Consider the following 21,156-nt stretch of genomic DNA (forward strand, 5'->3'; position numbering starts at 1 on the left):
CACTCCCTCACTTCCTTCACAGCTCTGCTTAACTGCTGCCTTCTTGGAGAGGTCATAGTATATAAAATATAGCACCACATATACAAAGTATAAAACCACCTATGTAAAATACAGGCCATTCTATATAAGATATAAGACCATCCTATATAAAATTCCACTCACCTGATTAATTTTTACCCCCCTAACCTGCTTAATTTTCCTCATGGCACTTATTACCTGTCATATCACATTTGTTTGCCTGGGGAATATCAAATATGGGTAAGAATTAAATGCCCATTTTACCAGTTACCTATCTCCTCCAGAAAGCCTCAGTTCACATGGATGTTCTAGCTCTTCCACAATTAGTCTGGACCACTTCAAAATCTATACAACTGCTTGGACAACACTTTAAATACTATATTCATCAAGATCCAATCAGAAGAACAAAAACCACAATAGGTATTTCAATAGAGGGAATTTAATATAGAAAATTGGTTTTACAGCTATTGGGTACTGAATGAATAGAAAGAGGAACAGGAAGTAACTCAGAGACTGTAACTGCAGGAAGCAGCTACCACCCCTCAAGCTGGAGAAGCAAGGGGAAGCAATCAAGATTATCGAAACCAGAAGCTCAGAAACAAGGCTTCAAGGATATGAGGCTCAGACAGTGGGTCAGGCTTTTGGTGGTGGTTCAGGGTGTCAGAAGAGGAGCTCTACAGAGTCTAGACTCTGGGGAGGGAAAATTGCCTAGACAGGGTAGTCACCTCTAAGTGGGAGGCCATGAGGTTGGTTTTGGAATGCTGAAAGAAAGTGGATACTGGAACCCAAACTGCTGGTAGCAATAAGGAAGGCTCTACTGTGGTGCCTGTAACAGAACAGTAAGGAAAAGCAGGAAAAAGGAATTCCTTTCTTTCTTCCTTCCATCTTCCAGTATCCCTCCACTGCTCCTTTTGGTACAACATAGGAGAATACCCCTGGCAAAAGAAAACTGTAGTTTGCAGAATACCAGCCTCAACATACAAAGCAGGACAAAGCAGAATAGACGTGAGCAGAGAGAGAATACCTGAAGACCAATGGAGATCCTAATGTATTTCTCCAATTTTATTTTCTTAGGAAAAAAGTCAAATTTAAAATGAAACGGTACAGTGGTTGACTCCTGACTGTATCATCACTAGCTTTTTTTGTACACCTTGTAGACTTTAATCTAAAATATCATAGATATACTTTGGGTGGTCCACGAACCCATGAAATTTCATTATAAAAATGTTTTGGTATATCCTGCATGTGTTTTCTGAAAAAGTAGGTTCATAACTTTTGTTAAAGTTTCAAAGGAGCCTGTAAGTCCCCTAAAATTTGGTGTCACTGCCCATGTTTTCATTCATTATTTAAACTTGCTATGGAAAGCACAGACAACTCTTAGATTCTTTTAATGCCTTCAGCACACCATTGGTTATAACTCTCTTGGTTACAGAACCAATTGGAACCACCTCAAGAAAAACTGGGGGAGGACCAAGGAATCTATTCAAGGTGACTCAACCCGGGAAGAAATTACCTAGTTAAAGCAAGGGGCTCAAAATAGCACTGTCTCCTTCATATATGACATCTAAAGAAACTCTGGTATATGTGCTCATAGATAAGTTTACATGGCAGAATTATTCATTATCGTGAAAAACTGGAAATAAATTAGGTGTTAATAAGAATGGATAAATTGGATCAACATGTAAATGGATAAATGGCATGTTATTTAATACAGTGGACTATTATACATCAGTTAAAATAAACTAAATCTACATGGGTCTGAATCATTCAAAAGCATAGCATTGAGAGGTAAACAGAAACAGGTTGCAGAATAACATGGTTAATATCATATCATTTGGATAGCTTCCCAACATGCAAAATTATGTTGTGTGAAATTTACAGATACAAATACTTGCAGCAAAAGAATAAAAACACGCTGGGAATCACACCCCCAAATTTAGACTTGTTTTACTCCTAGAGGAGAGAAGAGAAAGAAAACAAGGAGGAGTTCACAGAGGGTTCCAATCATATTGGTCCTGGATGGTGTCTTTAAAATAAATTGGAGTTCAATGTGGCAAAACTTTAAGATGTGGCAGAGTTAAGTGGTGGATTTGTGGATGTTTGTTATATCATGCTATATTTTTCTGTGTTTTGAAATGTTTCATAAATTTAAAAACTAGGAAATGTAAAGGGCACTAAAAACTCCATTAGCAGTGGCCTAGACCACCCCTGAGCATACTTAACAAGAGCTCAAAGGGAAAAGGAACTCATCATCACAAATCAGAAACTCCATTATTTATAAGGCTCCTTTTCAGAAACAAGACCATTTCTCCTCAGAGGTGGATATCTAACAAGAATACCAGGGGAGGGAGAAGGGGGATTTCCCAAAGGAAGGAGAATACAAGAGGGAAAAAAAAGATAGTATCTCTATGGCATTTTAAAAGATGAATAAACACACAAACACACAGGTAAAAATCTTGCTCAACAAGAGAAAACCAGATAGTAAATGAAGAAAAGGTCTTATTAAGTTTGTACTTCCTACCTGGCTCCAGCTTCTTCCCTAATAGGATAGATAATTGCAAAAAAGAATCACCTGGCTCTATTACTGTGTGAATCTCGGGGCAGAGAAGACCCCTGAGCTTTTTCATTATCAAGTAATTCCACTATTAAAGAAAAATTCCTCGTTCCTTGGGAATTGGAAAAATGGAACTTAAGCTCATTTGTAGTATAATTTACCTCCTATCTCTCTAATCCATTCCTAATGATGGTAAGAATAGGAAAAGAAAAAAGGACTTTATTTCCTCATTTTAAAGCTGCCTTTAAAAATGTTCAAGCATTCTATTATAATAATACCCAGAAATCAAGGTAAAAATTTAATCCACATTCTGACCATTTGAATAAGTCATACGTTCCAACTTCTGTCCATGCAGGAATTTGTTACACGCCTAAAATTTCCTTTAAAAATGACACAAAATTGCAAAATACATTGCAGTAGCAATAAGTCTCCTTGCCTTCAATGTCAAGACTCTGAATACTGTACATCAGCTCCTAGCATGTTCATTAATACCTACTTTTTCTAAAACATGCAAGTCAACATGTCAAGAAAATTAACCTCAAAAAGGTTTTAGAAAACAAATTCTGAAGATTTTGCAAAATACTAAACTTTTTTATGACCAATTCTTGATAACCAAGGAATGTGATGGCATATGCTATCAAATGAAGGACTAATGAATGAAGACAAATTTAACCAGAGATAAGTTTACTTTCAAGAAAGCACTTTGTCAATGCAAAAGCAAAGCTCAAGTATTGCAAACAAAGGAAAGGCAGGATGCAACATCTCATGTGCCATAACATGTCCTACAGAAAAGAAATAAAGCCCATATGATTTATAAATCAATTGCATTATATTAACTGATGCCATTTAGTCTCAATTGCCACAAGCAATCCTAACAACATTGACAGAACAAAATACCCCCAATCCATAAAATCTTGAGACCAACCAGTAACTAAGAACACTGTAGGATTTTCCCTTTCATGTTATATTAGCCTCATAATCTGACCGAAAAGTCAAATTATGTCACCATGATTTCAAAGCCTGCTGTTCTATTTTTTTTTAATTCATTCCATCTAGCCAAAGAGTGTATCTAAAGTTCTATATGCCAGTGTACTTGGAACACATTAATTCCATTAGCAGGCTATTTCAGGAAATAGTGAGCATATTTCTTGGAAACAAATACATGTGGTTAAAAAACAGTCTCAAAAAAAAAGTATGAGGTGAAAAACTGAAAACAAAGATGATTTTCAAACGCAATTAGAACTCTTTCCCATCACATATCAAAGTGTCATAACTGCTTCTTGACTGAGAAGTTGGTGTTTTGGATTTGGGTCTTTAAACCAAAAAAACCTATCTTGAGATATCACTATAAGGAGTCTATCTGCCTCTTAATCATAGGCAACTGCTAAATGAAGTGTATCTCTTTTCTCTGTTACATTACTATTGGCAACCAGATCCTCAGTAAGTGCCCAGAAATGTTTCCATGGTTACAAAAAGCATTCAGCATCCCTCTTGTTTTGGGCCAATTTAGCTTAAAATCTATTGTAGTGAAAAAATATGGCACATTAAGGAACATAAAATCAAGATACAATGTTATGAAAAGAATTCAAGGTTAAATGGTAAAAGCAGACTTGACAAGGCTTTTTAAAAAGTGCATATAAATCACTGATTAAAATGCCGCCTTTTCCTAGTGTATCTCCAAATACATCTCTTTAATAGACTGCAAAGCAGCCATGTACTGCAGCTGCCGTGATCCGTTGGAATAAAAAGAAAACTGAGCACTGATGATAATTTAAGACTGCTAGCCAGCAGGTAGACCCAAAAAAACCAAGTGTTTAATAGTCATACAGCTGAGAGTCCCGTCCCTTATCCTGGTTTCATAGAGGGCTCAGGGTATGTACATATTTTGAGGAAAGAGGAACAAGAGTCTTTGTTCACTGGTTAAGAGGCATTTGAAGTAAATTAGTGGGCTATATCACATCAGGAAGAGAGACAAAGATGGAAACTCCCTAAAGGCAACTTAGTAAAGCTCCCCCACCTATAAAGTCATGAGTGAGTTGGGCCAATGAGACTGTCTCATTTTAGGTCTCTACTGCATTCCCAACTCCCACCACCACCAACAGCCAGGACATTGAAAGCTTTTGTGCATCTTCTGGAACATATTAAACAAATGGCATAAGCTTTGCAATAATCTGAAGGAGGGGCTCATGATCTATACGTGTGTATACTTGTCCACTCCCCATAGTGCTTTGTATACATGGTAGACATTCAATAAGCATTTGATTAAGTGAGAAAAGCCATCATACAAAACCTCTCTTTTTAGAGAAATTTTTCTCCCCATATTGACCTATACATTCACGCCTCCCTTTGTCATATTCTATTGCTCTTAGTTTCACTGTGAAATCAAAAAAAGTGAGTGAGATTTAGTCATAATACTGTTATGGACTAAATGGAAGACTTTCACTTCCAGGAAGATAGAATAGATGTACTTTTCCCTATTCTTCCCCCTAAGTACAATCAAAAACCCTAGACACTGTATATAAAACAAAGATAGGAAGACTAAAAGGTACAGAGAAGATGGTAGAATGGCCAGGGACCATGAAATTCAAGGAAGAGCATGGTGGTGAGTTTCTTGGGTTGTTTTGCCACACATAGCCCAGACATGAAGCCGAAGAAGCTGGAAACCCATAAATGCCAACAGGCACAGACAAAAAAGTTCCCAAGAAAAGCCCGCTCTTTCTATGCAAAGGACCAGGGAAGGGGCAGCCTAGCAAAACAGAAAACTCAGATAATCAATGTTCTACTCTAGCTAAACAGCACAGTAAAAAAATAAAAAAAGAAAAGAAAAAGAGAAAGAAAAAAAACTATTCCCTACCCTCATCCATGCCAGCAAAGTCCAAATGGGGAGCCTACATTCCCATCCTCACCAGGCTATAATGAGGCACCCTGATCAATATCCCCACCAGAGGGTGCCAAAGAAGGCAAAGTAGGGATCCAGGAATTTCATTTTTGATAGCCAATAATAAGCATCCTCTATCTCTATCAGAATACGCCACATGAGGAACTTGGACCCAGACTTGAATTGAGGCATTCCTGCCCCTCCCAACTTGGGGGGTATCAGAGGAGCTCTAGTGGAGACAAGATTTTCACCATCACCCAACAGTATTAAGGCTACCCTCAACTCAGTGTTAGTGGAACTCACATGGGAAGATAGAACTCCCATCCTCACCCAACATTAATGAGGACCACCCCTTCAAGAGTTAAGGAGGCCAAGAGGGAAACCTGGACTTTTGCCTCCACTAATAAGCCAATGCCCCCATTGCTCTCTCAGAGCCCTGTCAAAGACTCTCTTTCTGAGATGCCTTTTTGATGACTTCACTGTGTCATGAAAATAATGATAACTATTTCTCTATATGTATTCATATTGTTTCAGATACCATTTCTTCTTACAGTAGCTCCCTAGAGAGACAACATACATTCTTCCCTTCAATTTAGCCTCCAGACTGATGCTAGAGTTATCCTTCTAAAACAAGGCTCTGTTGGTGTCACTTATGATTATGATCTTTTTGAGATTCCCAACTGCTTACAAAATAAAAGCTAAATCCCTAACACAGAAAAAACAAAGACCTTCCCAGTTGCAGCCTAAGCTCTAGCCTCATTTTCCATCCCTGAAAATGTCAGGCTTGTCCACATATCTGTGTTCATGCCATTCCTCTAAAAGGAATGCTTTTCTCCCTCCATCCACCTGTTAAATTCTGACTCATGCTTACAGTTTGTAGTCCTATATCACCTGCTTTGTGAAACCTTTTCTGACCATCTCTGATAAAATTATCTCAAGAGTTACCATGTACCTAGTTGTTGTCACTTTACACAAACTTTTTTTATAGGACTCATTACATATGAGTAACTCTTAGGCATTACACAACTCATTATAGGAAAACCAATATCTTAGTTGTACATTTATCTCCCAGCCCAAACATGCTACTCTATTAATAATAATGTCCAATTCAATTTTAGAATATAGTTTTAAGTGTGTATTTTCTAAGTCTCAGTTTCTACTTAGGATGTAGAACATTGGAAATAATGCTCCCACTCTTTCACAACAAAAACAATAAAATATAGGTATTTGTAAAATGACACATTTCTTAAACTCATCAGAGAGCTCTAGTCATAATACAAACAACTAGTCCAAAAGAGAAAAAAAGAAAACTTATTTCAAAGGAATAAAGGACTCAAGCATTGCCTTGCTAGGGGCAGATGCTGGATTTATGCAAGATGGTAAGAAGAAGCTTATATTTTCAAGGAATTTCTAAAGGCCAACTATGGACAAGCGCAAGTGTATAGAACTCATAGGAGTCACAAATCCAAGGAAAATCAAAACCCATTTAGAAGCTCTTCTCCACAAAATTCATAAGAAAGACTGGAGGCAGGGCACAACAGGAGTAAAGAAAGTTTCTCTCATAGTGCAGTCCTGGAAGAGGGGAAGAGTGGCTACTATAGGAGAGGTAAGAAGTCTTGCCAAAATTCTTCTATGATATTTACATTATGGAACAAAGGCTTTAAGCTACTTGGGGAAGGGAAGCAAATTTTGTCACTCCTAAACCACAGATAAAAACACATTAACATGAGTGAATAAAACAAAATTAAAAATTCCACCTTAGGAAAAGGGCAGAAAGAATTCTTAGGGTCAGACCATCAGGGGAGGGGCAAAATTATTGAGAAGACCCTAACCCTGTGACACAGGGACATAAGAACTGCCTAAAATAGGCTGCTCCAAAACAGCAGAAAACAGAAATTTCCAACACAACCACACCACATTAGCAAATACCAAGTAATATAGAAGAAAGAAGGCTCCTTAAGGAGAGGGACAAAAGCCTAAAGAGAGAGACCCTTTCTGAGGCACAGGCAAAAAGAGGAGACTCAAGGCTGAAGATACAGCAGATTTTCACAAAAATCTGTAGAAAACAAGCCCCTACCCTAAACACAATGTAATAATAGAGAATTTTGAAGCCTATGTAACACTGAGGTTAACAATAACAGCAAAACCCATACCCAGATCAAATTCTGACTACATTGACCCAACCTTCTCCCAGCATTAGAAAAGGCTAATATTTTTTTCAATATATGAAATTTATTGTCAAATTGGTTTCCATACAACACCCAGTGCTCATCCCAAAAGGTGCCCTCCTCAATACCCATCACCCACCCTCCTCTCCCTCCCACCTCCCATCAACCCTCAGTTTGTTCTCAGTTTTTAAGAGTCTCTTATGCTTTGGCTCTCTCCCACTCTAACCTCTTTTTGTTTTCCTTCCCCTCCCCCATGGGTTTCTGTTAAGTTTCTCAGGATCCACGTAAGAGTGAAAACATATGGTATCTGTCTTTCTCTGTATGGCTTAAGAAAAGGCTAATCTTACTTCCAGATGGAAATACTATTTCCTTTCCCTACCTATGATGTTTGATTTGAATCAAAAATTACAAGACAAGCAAAATAAAAAGAAAGGAAAAATATACCATTGAGAGACAAAGCAATCAAAAAACCCAAACTCAGAGATGACTCAGATGTTGGAACTACCAGACAGGAAAGTTAAAGTAACTATAATTAACATATTAAAAGTCATAGTGGAAAAAGGGGGAACATGCATAAACTCATATGAAATTTCAGCAAAGAAGACTGAAATTATTAAAAAAAAAATTTTTTTTTACACTTATTTATTTTTTGGGAAACAGAGTGAGACAAAGTGTGAGCAGGGTAGGGGCAGAGAGAGAAGGAGACACAGAATCTGAAGCAGGCTCCAGGCTCTGAGTTGTCAGCACAGAGCCTGATGCGGGGCTCAAACCCACTGACCGTGAGATCATGATCTGAGCTGAAGTTGGATGCTCAACTGACTGAGCCACCAGGCGCCCCTGAAATTATTTTTTAAAGTCAAATCAGAATGCTAGAAATAAAAATATATGGTAACAGAGATGAACTCATCGTCAGACTTTCAGTGGACTCGTCATCAGACTTGACACAAAGAAAGTAAACTTGTAGATGTCATTAGATTGTACCACCTAAACTGAAGTACAAAAAGGGAAAAAAGAGTGAAGGAAAAAGAACATTCAAGAGCTGTGAGACGGTATCAAAAGGTCTAATATTTGTGCAATTGGAATACTAGAGCAAAAAGAATGTATTAGAAGCAATATTTGTAGAGATGGTGGCCAAGAATTTTCCAGAAGTAATGAAACTCACTAAACTACAGACACAAAAAGATCAGAGAACACCAAGACAAATCAACACCAGAACACACACACATACGGACACATGCACACACACCCCTAGATATAGCTGCTGAAAACCACAGATAAACACAAAATCTTGAAGGTATCCAATAGAAAAAAAAGACACATTACATGCAGAAGAACAAAAGTAAGAATTACAGCATACTTCTCATATGAAAACTATGCAAGCCATGAGACAGTGAAATGACAACCTTAAAGTGCTGGGGAAAAAAATAACTGTCAACTCAGAATTCCATACTTAGCTGAAATCTATTTCAAAAATAAATATTTTTCAGACAAACAACTAAGATAATTCATTAGCAGCATATACGCCTAAGCTAAAGACTTCAAATAGCATAAATGAGGCAAACATTCTTATTTTAATCAGAGAGACAACCAATCTAGAGACAACCATCTAAAGCAAAACAGCATCAACGTATTGAGTATTTCTTTCATGTATAAAAGTAAAATGTATCACAATAAAACAAAGGACTTGAGGGAAAATTTGGGAATATACTGTTGTAGCATCACTAAACTATACCTAAAGCAGTAAAACATTTTTTCAAGGTAGAGTGCAATTAAAGATATATGTTGTAAATCCCAGCATGACCACTAAACATTTTTTAAAAAGATACATAATTTTTTAATTAAAAAAAAGAGATATAAATAATGAGCCCAGAGTGGAGAGGAAATGGAATCTTAAAAATAGTCAATTCAAAAGAAGGCAGAAAAAAAAATAGGATGAAAGAAATGAAGAATAGGTGAAACAAATAGGAATAATCTAATGACAGATTTTATTTCAACAATATCAAAAATTACATTAAATATAAACAATTAAGACCAACGAAACAGTGAAAAAAAAGACCAATTAACTGAAAATTTGTTAGGTTGGATGAAAAAAAAAAAAAGACCCAATTTTATGCCATGCACAAGAATACCACTATCAATATAAAAATAAATTTAAAGTTAATGAATATACATGTCAACACTAATCAAAAGAATATTGGGAGGCTCCTGGGTGGCCCAGCTGGTTGAGCTCAGGTCATGATCTCACAGCTCCTGAATTTGGGCCCCACATCAGGCTCCATGCTGACAGCTCAGAGCCTGGAGCCTGCTTCAGATTCTGTCTCTCTCTCCCCTGCTCATACTCTGTCTCTCTCTCTCAAATATTACCAAACATTTAAAAAAAATTAAAACAAAAAAAGAACACTGGAGGGGCACCTGGGTGGCTCAGTTGGTTAAGTATCATATTCTTTTTTTTTTTTTTTTTAATGTTTGCTTGAACCCATGAACCAAGAGATCATGACCTGAGCTGAAGTCGGAAGCTTAATAGATGGAGCCACCCAGGTGCCCCAAGCATTGTACTCTTGATTCTGGCTCAGGTCATGATCTCACGGTTGGTAAGATCAAGCCTCACATCAGGCTCCCTGCTGACAGCACGAAGCCTGCTTCCTCTTCCTCTCTATGCTTCTCTCTCTCTCTCTCTCAACACATAAATAAATAAATAAATAAATAAATAAATAAATAAATAAATAAATAAGCAAACAAACATTAAAAAAAAGAAAGAGCTGGAATAGTCATATTAATATCAAAATAGACTTCAGGGATAAAAAAGGTGTATTACATAATGAGCAAAAAGTCAATTCATCAAGGAAGCACATATTTCTACAATGTATATGGAATTAATCACAGGGCTTCAAACTACATGAAGCAAAAACTGCTAGAACTGGAAAGAAAAATAGCCAAATCCACAAGAAGAGTTAGAAACTGCAATACTTTTCTCTCAGTAATCAACAAAACAAAATCAGTTGGCAAAATCAGTGGATAAAATAAGTATATAAAAAAAAATCTGAGAAAAACATCCTCAAAAAACGTGAAGTAATTTATAGAACACTGTGCCCAACAACAGCAAAATACATAGTCTTTTTCAAGTACATAGGAAACATTCAACACGTCAGAACATATTCAGAACGATAAAACAAACTTTAATTAAAAAAACCCACAAAATTATATAAAATATATACTTAGACCATACTGAATTAAACTAGAAATTAGTAACAGAAAGTTATCTAAAATATTTCCAATATTTGGAACATAACCAACATACTTTTTTTTATTTTTAAAATTTTTTTTTTTTTCAACGTTTATTTATTTTTGGGACAGAGAGAGACAGAGCATGAACGGGGGAGGGGCAGAGAGAGAGGGAGACACAGAATCGGAAACAGGCTCCAGGCTCCGAGCCATCAGCCCAGAGCCCGACGCGGGGCTCGAACTCACGGACCGCGAGATCGTGACCTGGCTGAAGTCGGACGCTTAACCGACTGCGCCACCCAGGCGCCCCAACCAACATACTTTTAAGTAAACCACGTATCAAAAAAAGTCAAAGGGAAACTAGAAAATATTTTCTAATGACAAGTTATTAATAATTATCGGATGCACATAAAGCAGTTCTTATAGGGAAATTTATACATTTAATAATTATATTAGAAAAAAGTAAGAACAAATTATAACCAAAGCAAGCAGAAGAAAATAATAAAGATAATAGTAGAAAGCAATAAAATCAGGAACAGAGAAACAATCGAGAAAAATTAATAAAACCAAAAACTAGTTCTTTGGAAAAAAAGATATATAAATTAGATAATAATTTACTCAGACAGACCTCACCCTCTGCAAAATATGAAGACAAAAATCACCAATATCAGGAAATTTAAAACATTTAAAAGATAGCAAGGAAATACTATGTCTATAAATTTAACAACATAGATGACATTTTAAAAATTCTTGAAAAACACAAACTCATAAAATCACTCAAGAAAAAAGACATATAACTTGAATAATCCTATACATACTAAAGAAACTGAATTTGTAGTTGAAAATATTCCCCCTCCCATCCCTACTTCTCAACACACAAAATTCCTGGTTCAGATGGGTTCACTGGAAAACTATAGAAAACTTCTGAGAAACAAATAATGCTTGTTTAATTCAAATTTTTCTAGACTACAGGAAACGAAAAATGTTTCAGAATTCATTGTGAATTCATTGTGAGGCCAACATTATCCAGATACCAAAACTACACAAAGAGTACAAGAAAAGAAAACTACAGCCTACTATCCCTAATGAAAACAGAAGGAAAACAAAATCCTCAACAAAACAATGGCAAAACAAATCCAGCAGTACATGAAAAGAACAGTACCATGATCAAGTGGATTTTATCCTGGGTATGCAAGACAACTTCAACACTCAAAAATTAATCAGTGTAATTCATTTCAACAGACTAACCAAGAAAGATCACATAATCATCTCAATATTTGCAAAGCAGCATTTTACAGAACTCCTTTTTGATAAAAACTCATAGCAAACCTATAGAAGGGAACTTCTTCAATAAAATAAAGAGCATCTACAGATACTTACACCTAAATACTAAGTAATAGTGGAAGACAAAGTTTTTCTAGTGAGCTCAAGATCAAGGCAAAGATATCCATTTTCATCACTCTTATTCAACAGAGTGCTCAATAGAGCATAATCAGTTAAGATAAATCAATAACAGAAAGGGATATTGGGAAGGAAGAAATAATACTGTCCTTTTTCCCACTAATTGTATTATTTTCTATGTAGAAAATCCCAAAATACCTACAAAAAACTATTAGAACTAACAGTGGGTTTAGAGAGATTGCAAAATATAAGGCCATTATACAAAAGTCAATGGCATTTTTACATTCTAGCAAGCAGCAGTTTTAAATTTAAAGTTTTAAAAGTATTCTTTACAAAAGCATCCCCAAAGAGGAAATACTTAGGTATAAATCTAACAAAATATGTATGAGACCCTTTATGCTGGAAACTACAAAACAGATGGAAAAAAATCCAAGCACTAAATAAAGCAATATACCATGTTCATGAATTGAAAAACAAGTATTATCAACATATCATTCCCTCCAAACTGATCTGTGGATTCAACACATTCCAATCAAATTCCCAGCATAATTTTTTAATCAAAAGTTTATTCTAAAATGTATATAGGAATCAAACCACAAAAGACTCTTAATGATAGAGAACAAACTGAGGGTTGCTCAAAGGGGAGGTGGGTAAGGGGATGAGCTAAATAAGTTATGGGTATTAAGGAGGGCACTTGTTAGGATGAGCACTGGAAGTTATATATAAGTGATGAATCACTAAAATCTACTCCTGAAACCGATATTACACTATATGTTAACTAACTAAAATTTAAATTAAAATGATAAAAAAATAAAAATTAAATGGAGAAGCAAATATAATCAAAACAATGTTTTAAAATAATAAAGTTGGAGGGCCCACACTACCTGATTTCCAGACATATTATAAAGCTATAGGAATCAAGGGTGCCTGAGTGGCTCAGTCAGTTAAGCATCTGACTCTTGATTTCAGCTCAGATCATGATCCAAGGGTCATGGGATTGAGCCCCACATGGGGCTCCACACTGGGCATGGAGCCTGCTTAAGATTCATTCTCTCTCTCTTCTCTCTCTCTCTCTCTCTCTCTCTCTCTCTCTCTCTCTCTCTCTCTCTCCCCTCCTCCTCTTCTTCTCTGCCGCTCTCCCCTGCTCACACGCTTTCTCTAAAATTAAAAAAAAAAAAAGTTACAGGAATCAGGACAGTGTGATATTAGAGAAAGAATACAAATATAGATTATTGGGAAAATATAGAGTCCAGCAATAGACCCACTCATGTATAGATAATGTATTTCTGACAAAGATCCCAAAGCACATGATGGAAAAAGGATAATCATTTCAACAAATGAGATAGGAATAATGGACATCTATATTGAGGGTGGGAGGGAAACACTTTCATCCATACTTCATATCATATTTAAAAATTACCTCAAAATGTATATCCCTAAATGTAAAGCCCATATCTCTAAAATTTCCAGAATAAAACACAGAAAAATGTCTTTGTAACCTTAGGCTATACAAAGATTTCTTAAATATGATAACAAAAGCACAATTCATAAAAATAAAAAACTTGATGAGATGGATTTCATGTAATTAAGAATCTCTGTTCTTCAAGGGACACCATTAAGAGAAGGAAAAGACAAGCCACAAAACTGGGAGAGAATATTTGTAAATTGTAGACCAATAGAAAAGATCCAGAAAAGTATCTCATACTCAGAATATAAACATAACACTCAAGTCTTGAAGATTAAAAAGCAGTTCAATAACAGTGGGCAAAAGATTTGAGGACTTTACTAAAGAAGCCACACAGATGATAGATAACTGCATGAAAAGATGCTCGAAGTCATTAGTTATTGGGGAAATGAAAATTAAAATCAAAACAAGAGTTAAAACCTATGAAAGGCCTTGAGATTTTATCCTACTTGCACACTAACAACTTTGCCTGCTACAATTTTTATGGATGTTGGCAGAAGACATAAGACTTGAGTCAGAGACAAAGGATGTTTTATTACAGCACCACATACAACATGAACATCACATTCACGTCAGTCCCCCACTCTCCAAGTACTACGGGGGCGATGCAGAGGCAGGCTCAGATAGATGCCCAGCATGGAAGCCATGTCACAGCCAAGGAAGACCCAGCTTGTGAAATCTCTACCATTTGCAAGCAAATCTGCCTAAGCTTTGCCCTGAAGAGAGACATTATCTTTATTAGACTGAAAGGCAAACAAATCTTCTCTCTGCTCTGAAGAGAGATGCTATCTCTATCTTCCAAGGCTCTTTGTCATACAAACATCCTTGAAAAGATAGTCTAAAATAAGAGGCGGTTTGTGACTTTGCTCATAGGACAGAGTGGAGACCAGAGTAGAGTGATCTCCCAATAAGAGCTATCAGTACACACCTGTGAGAATGGCTGAAAAACATTTTATGATAACACTATGGTAAAGTGAAAATGAGTGACTACATTAATTTTGGGAATGTGAAGTGGTATTCAGCTAACAGCAGAATTTCTTAAAGTTAAACGTATACTTCCCATATGACCTACTCCTAGGTATTTACCTCGTTGAAATGAAAACTTACATTTGCACCCAAACCTGTTTCGCAAATGTTTATAGCAGCTGTATTTACATTGCTAAAAACTGGAAACAACCCAAATATCCCTCAACTGATGAATGGATCAACAAACTGTGGTGCATTCATGCAGTGGAATACTACTCAGCAATTAAAAAAAAAAAAAGAAGCAGCAAACTACTGAAACACACAGCAACATGGATGAATCTCAACTGCATTACTGTAGGCACATAATAAAAGAAGCCAGATTCAAAAGGCTACCATCTGCATATTTCCATTTATATAGCATTCTGGAGAAGACAAAATGATAGAAAGAAAATGTACCAGCAATTTCCTGGAGCTGGTGGTAGAGAAATGAGTACAAAGGGACTTGGGGGAATTTTTTTTGAGGTGATGGAATGGTTTATACCTCAGTTGTGGCAGTGGTTACAAGACTGTGTATTAAAACAGAGCCATATACTAACAAGGATGAATTTTACTATATGCAAATTATAACTTGAAAAAGGGAGAGGAAAAAAAGGGAAATAATATGTATAAACTCTCAAATTGGACTTCCTGAGCTGTGCCTCTTTCTAAATATGGATCTTGGGTATATTCTCAAGTTCTCTAAGCATAATCTTCTCAACTGTGATGTGAGAAAAATAATAGTATCTATGTCTTAGAGTTGTTAGCTTACCTTGTTGTAATGATGTTCCATCATTAATTATTATTTGGTGTCCTATTATACACCTAGCATTATGCTTGAAGTTAGGGATACAAAAATTAATCTATGATGTGGCTCCTGCCTTCTGGGAGGCTATGATCCACAGAATAAACATCCCCTGAATAAACCAATAAACAAATTGTTTTACTGCCGTTAGATTATTACAACAATTACACAAATTTTAAAAATCCAATTTCAAGCAACTATTAAGCCAAATTCATGTTAATCATTTTAAATACAGTTCAACTTTAGCAAGAATTTTCTAAATTAGGAATAGAAATTTCAAGTCAAATCTAAGAAATCCTATTGGTTGCCCAGATGTTTCTAAAATTATCTCTACAGATAATTTTTAAAAGCTTGAAACTGAATTTATTTATAAGTTTGTCATATTCAGAAAGAATATCAGCCTCCCTTGTTTTTACCAATTTATTCTAGCATTTCAACATTAATTTAAGTAAGAGTATCAAGAAAGTACTATAAAAAGAATATGAAATTATGTTTCCTCATTTTCTAAGATTTCATGTATCTGGATAAAATGTTTCCTTAAAAAGATAAACTAAGAGGAATCACTGAAAATGGATGAAGAGGCTGTGAAGTATTCCAGAAGAGTCTGCTTCCCCCAAAAAGAAAGGAATTAGTGACATCACCTTTAAGTCACATAAAAGATCCAAGAATCTTGGTGATATATGTATGCATTACAAGCACACATCACATATACACACCCAACACCTTTCTTGGCCTGTCAGGTACCTCTGTCCCTCAACCAAGTCGAATGTTCTTACTTCAGGCTTAGAGCGTTAGAAACATGAGAAATTCATGCCAGGACATACTATAGCTACTTTTACAGAGTTAATTACATTTTCACTATATTCAACATATCTGACAGGATAAAGCTCTAAAGACAGTTTGTTGTAAATGTGTCCTTTCCACTCAGGGCTTAAAGAAAATCAAGCTATTCTTATTTCAGAGATTTCCTATCTACTGTCATCTCACATCACGTCTCAGTGAAACGCTGTGAAAAGTGTTCTTGGAGTGTTATCAACTAAAAATTTTGCAACAAGTATGGCTTTTTGCACAGGATTTCACACCGAATAATATAGTAACATCTAGAGATTCCTAACCAAGTGAAAAAAAGAGAACATTTTAAAAGATCGTTTAAAAAGCATGACATATGCACAAGGGCTTCTCAAACAGAGCCCACAAACTTGTTTTCACCATTTTGCTTGCTCTGAACTATTGTTCTGGAGTATGGAACCCACAAATACAGATCTCCCAATGTTTTATATATTGAAAATATTCCTAAGGAGTATATCTCTCAATAAGAAGCCAGTATGTGGAAACGTTTAAAGAGAGAGAAAAATAAAATTCATATGATAACTAAAACAAGTCAAAATAAAATTAGTAGAAATGTCCTTTGGCAGAACCCAGAGAAAATAATCACTGGCTACCTTACCTTGCATTTTTCCATTAACATTTTCTAAAATACCAGAGAGCTGGCTGTCAAAGCTGTGCTGAAGACCACTTCTTTGCTTTTCAAGGTGACGTTGTTCCTCAGCAATAGAAGAGAGCATATGTGGTGGCTTTTGGTCATCAAGGGTCTGACTGGGCCACTGGGACATTATGGAACAGGAGTCCTTTTCAGGTTGGCTAAGTCTGGGGCTTGAACTTTGAGCAGAGTCCTGCAAATCACTATTACAACAGGAGAAATGATCCACTTCAAGAAACAAGGGATTTTCATCCTCTTGACGCCAATCATCGCCTTGTTCTTCATCTTCAAAGTAAGCTTCCTGAATCTGAATATCATCTAAGTCCTGGTCTAGCTTTTCACTTAATTTAGAGTCTTGCTTATTTAAGTTAACCAGCAAAGCAGATAACATATCTCCTGCTTGCTGGAGAGCTTCATAAACCCGAGATATCCAGGAAGAGAGAGGCTGGAAGAAGTTCTGACCATCCTGGGACGCCATGGCCAACACCATGGCCAGCTATCTGATGTCTACAAGTCCACTTGTTCAGTTCTTTCAGTACTCTGGACTTAATGTGAACTACAGAATAAGCATGATGACAAATTAAATTGGAGATCTCTTAATGGCTGTGAATAGTTCACTCTCAAAACTTCTCAGCTGAAACAGAGGAAAGAAATACTTACACCTATTAAAGTAACAACCTCAGACCCATTACCAGATAACCTATAATCAATGTCAAACAACATTGGGAGACAAAAAGAGATCATCATTGAAGTCTGAAAGTAGCCAAATAAAAATGACTGTGGAAATCTAAATGTAGATTATTTCAATGCCTATTCACCTACTCAGGCATGTGCAAAACTTCCATCAGCAGTAATGGGCTCTATTCATGTGGACTGAGAGAAGTCTATCCCCATAGACCATACTTAACAATGTGAAAAGGATAAATGAATCTTCATTAAGAGGCAGTTGGACATGACATTTCAAAATACAGGAAAGGTTGGATGCTTCATCTACGAACCTGCAGATCCCAGTGAGCAGGCTAATAAGCATCTCTGCTTCATGACACAAAGATTTATCCATTCAAAGGAGATGTGTGCCTGGAATTAAAAAGCTTTTAACAGATATTAAAGTAAGATTTTATATTTTTGTGCGATTTCTAGAAATCATTTATATTCTTGGGGAGCAAAAAACCACTGCAAAACAGAGTGGCAAGTGGAGTATGCAGCTTATTGGAGACATGATCCTCGCATCTGGTTGCCTTTGTCTGTGTTCCAGCCTCCCCAAGACATCCCTCTACAGCCTGAAAGATTCCTGAGAGACCTTCCTTCCCACAAGATTCACAACCTGAAGGAGGGGGCTATAAGGACATCAACATAGCAACAGGACACAACGAAGATTCTAGAGCTAAACATCTATACTTTTATACACATGCATGCATACAAACATATACATAAATTCATATACATATGTATGTGTATTGTGTGTGTATATATATACACACATATATATGTATATGTGTGTGTATATATATATTGCACATATATATGTGTGTATATATATATATACACACATATATATGTGTGTGTATATACACATATATATACATATATATGTATATATATGTGTGTGTATATATATATATGTTATATATGTATATATATGTGTGTGAATATTTGTATATATCTTATTGCCCTAACAATGCTCATCAACAGCTCAGGATGAATGCTATAAATGATGGCAGAGCCTAAATTCACTGATTGTGCTTAACTACCCCATCTCTTCTATAGCAATAGTTTCCTTGTGACTCAGTCTACCAGCATTCCTGTATATTTCAGGCTTCTTGACCTCAGGCTACTGCAATTGATTGGATTGCCTACCTTCTCCTAAAATTTTCCTTCTAGCTTTTTTTTTTTTTTTTTATTTTTTGTAATAGCCATTCGTACATGCATTGATTCATCAATAAACAATACTCATCACCTGGGAGAGTTGATCCATCCAATAAGGCTCAACATTTTTGTATACAAAATATACATCTCCAGCCCTTAGCTCAATCCCTCTATACAGGTTTGTATCCCTGGTTATCTAAGCTAGTGGTTCACAAACTTTGTGGGAGAATAACCTGGTAATCTAATTTAAAAAAGAAAAGAGTCTCAGACTGGTTGAAGGAATACACCCTGGATCTTTTTATTTTTGTCAAGTTTCTCAGGTGACTCTGACAAACACCAAAGTTTGAGAGATGCTGATCTGAGGAAAGAGCTACACTTGGGGGTCTCACCAAAATCTCAAATTCAGCCGTCAAAACTAGCACATAACTTTTGCTACTATAAGGGTTCAACACCCTAGACTCACAACTGTGACTTTCTCTCTTCACCTCTGCTCCCTTACATTCCTTACATTCCAAGTTCTGCTAGCTTTAGGTCTATGAAGACTCTTCCATTATGTTTGTAGAGTGATCACTTTTCCTACACTCTAATCTTCCCAGATATTACATACCTAGTTGGTTTCCGTCTCAAATCTTCTCCAGCCTCAATCCATCCCTTGAGGTTTGCTCACCATAACCTGACCTTCAGTCAGGTGTATTGTCTGTCTCCTCCCCTAGAATAGATATTCCTAGAGGGCAGGGACTGTAGGTTTTATTCCCTAGCTTATCCACAATGTCTAGAAGTGAGCTAAGTATGTAGTCAATTCTCAAGAAATGAACGAATGAGTGCTATTCAATATTGTGCCTAGAACAGTGTGTAGCATAAAGTGTGTACTCAAATTCACTAAATTGATGAATAGACCTCAGAATTGTTGAAAACATCTTAACATCACCACACAAATCCCCTGCAGGGTATTATAAAAGGGTTCTTTCAGCATTTCTTCCACTCCATTTCACCACCCACACAGTTTTTGTTTGTTTTTCCTCCACAAATATTGTGCCTCAGTTGTGCTTCAGATGATCACAGACCTAGAAATTTTCCTGAGAAATCACTGGGTTTAGCTTCTAACACTGTCTTTCAGTACTTGAAACGTTTTAAGACGGAGATTGCATATCTTCCTTAATAATCCTTTCTATTGTTTTATTACACAGAGAAAACTTTATTTTCATATTCAATCCAAAATCTTTTAAGCCAGGGTTTTCTCATCCAATCTTTGAACTAGTAACAGCCTCTGTTCTTTTTTTTTTTTCCCACAAAATAGGTTTATTTTAGAAATTTTAGGGAAAAAAGATAAGCAAAAATAAAAGAGGTAATAAGGCATAGTCTCCATCACCCAAAGATAACCAGCCTTTTATTCTACGTCCATAGGATAATTTTTTATACATATAATTCATTGTCAAGTTAGCTTATATACAGAGTATACAATGTGCTCTTAATTTCAGCATAGATTCCCATGAATCATTACTTACATACAACACCCAGTGCTCATCAAAATAAGTACCCCCTCAATGCCCATCACCCATTTTCCCCTCACCCCTGCTCCCCCCCCCCCCCCCATCAACCCTCAGTTTTTTCTTTGTATTTAAGAGTCTCTTATGGTTTGGCTCCCTCTCAATTTCTAACTACTTTTTTCCTTCCCTTCCCCCATGGTCTTCTGTGAAGTTTCTCAAATTCCACATGAGTGCGAACCATCCATGTTGTTGCAAATGTAACAGCCCATGTTCTGGGTCTCATATCTCTTTCTTTTGTAATCTCTATCAAAGCCTCTAGGCAATTTTTCTAAAAAAAATAAAGCTTATATCACTCCCCTAGTTTAAAAGGAAAATCAAAAAGGGGCGCCTGGGTGGCGCAGTCGGTTAAGCGTCTGACTTCAGCCAGGTCACGATCTCGCGGTCCGTGAGTTCGAGCCCCGTGTCAGGCTCTGGGCTGATGGCTCGGAGCCTGGAGCCTGTTTCTGATTCTGTGTCTCCCTCTCTTTCTGCCCCTCCCCCGTTCATGCTCTGTCTCTCTCTGTCCCAAAAATAAATAAAAAACGTTGAAAAAATTTTTTTTTAAAAATAAAAAAAAAAAAAAAGGAAAATCAAAAAAGAAACCCTACTGAGGTTTTCCTATTACTTATAGTGCAGAATTTGAGCATTGGCAGCCCATCTGTCAAAATCACCAAACTCTGTGTTTATTGATGCAGAGTTCTTTAAAAATTAATTTTGATGCCTCCAATTCACTACAGTCCTCATCTCTCCCTGTTATATGTACCTACTTGC

At 36.4% G+C, this 21,156-nt stretch overlaps 1 protein-coding gene across 6 annotated transcripts in view; it reads right to left on the reverse strand.

Moving 5' to 3' along the window:
- SYT16 (synaptotagmin 16) overlaps window positions 1–21,156 on the reverse strand; it is a 260,696-nt gene that overhangs the window by 87,910 nt on the left and 151,630 nt on the right. For 3 of the 6 annotated variants that reach the window (XM_086709590.1, XM_025919626.2, XM_086709592.1), the window contains exon 3: window positions 16,961–17,627. The exons of the other annotated variants lie outside the window; for them this stretch is intronic. In XM_086709590.1, coding sequence (XP_086565716.1) covers window positions 16,961–17,483 — 523 coding nt within the window. In that variant the 5' untranslated portion in view covers window positions 17,484–17,627. The remainder of the gene's footprint in view (window positions 1–16,960; window positions 17,628–21,156) is intronic. 6 annotated transcript variants of the gene reach the window in all.

Source organism: Puma concolor, chromosome B3 (genome assembly GCF_028749965.1).
Source record: "Puma concolor isolate L17-30 chromosome B3, mPumCon1.1.hap2, whole genome shotgun sequence".
Taxonomy (NCBI): domain Eukaryota; kingdom Metazoa; phylum Chordata; class Mammalia; order Carnivora; family Felidae; genus Puma; species Puma concolor.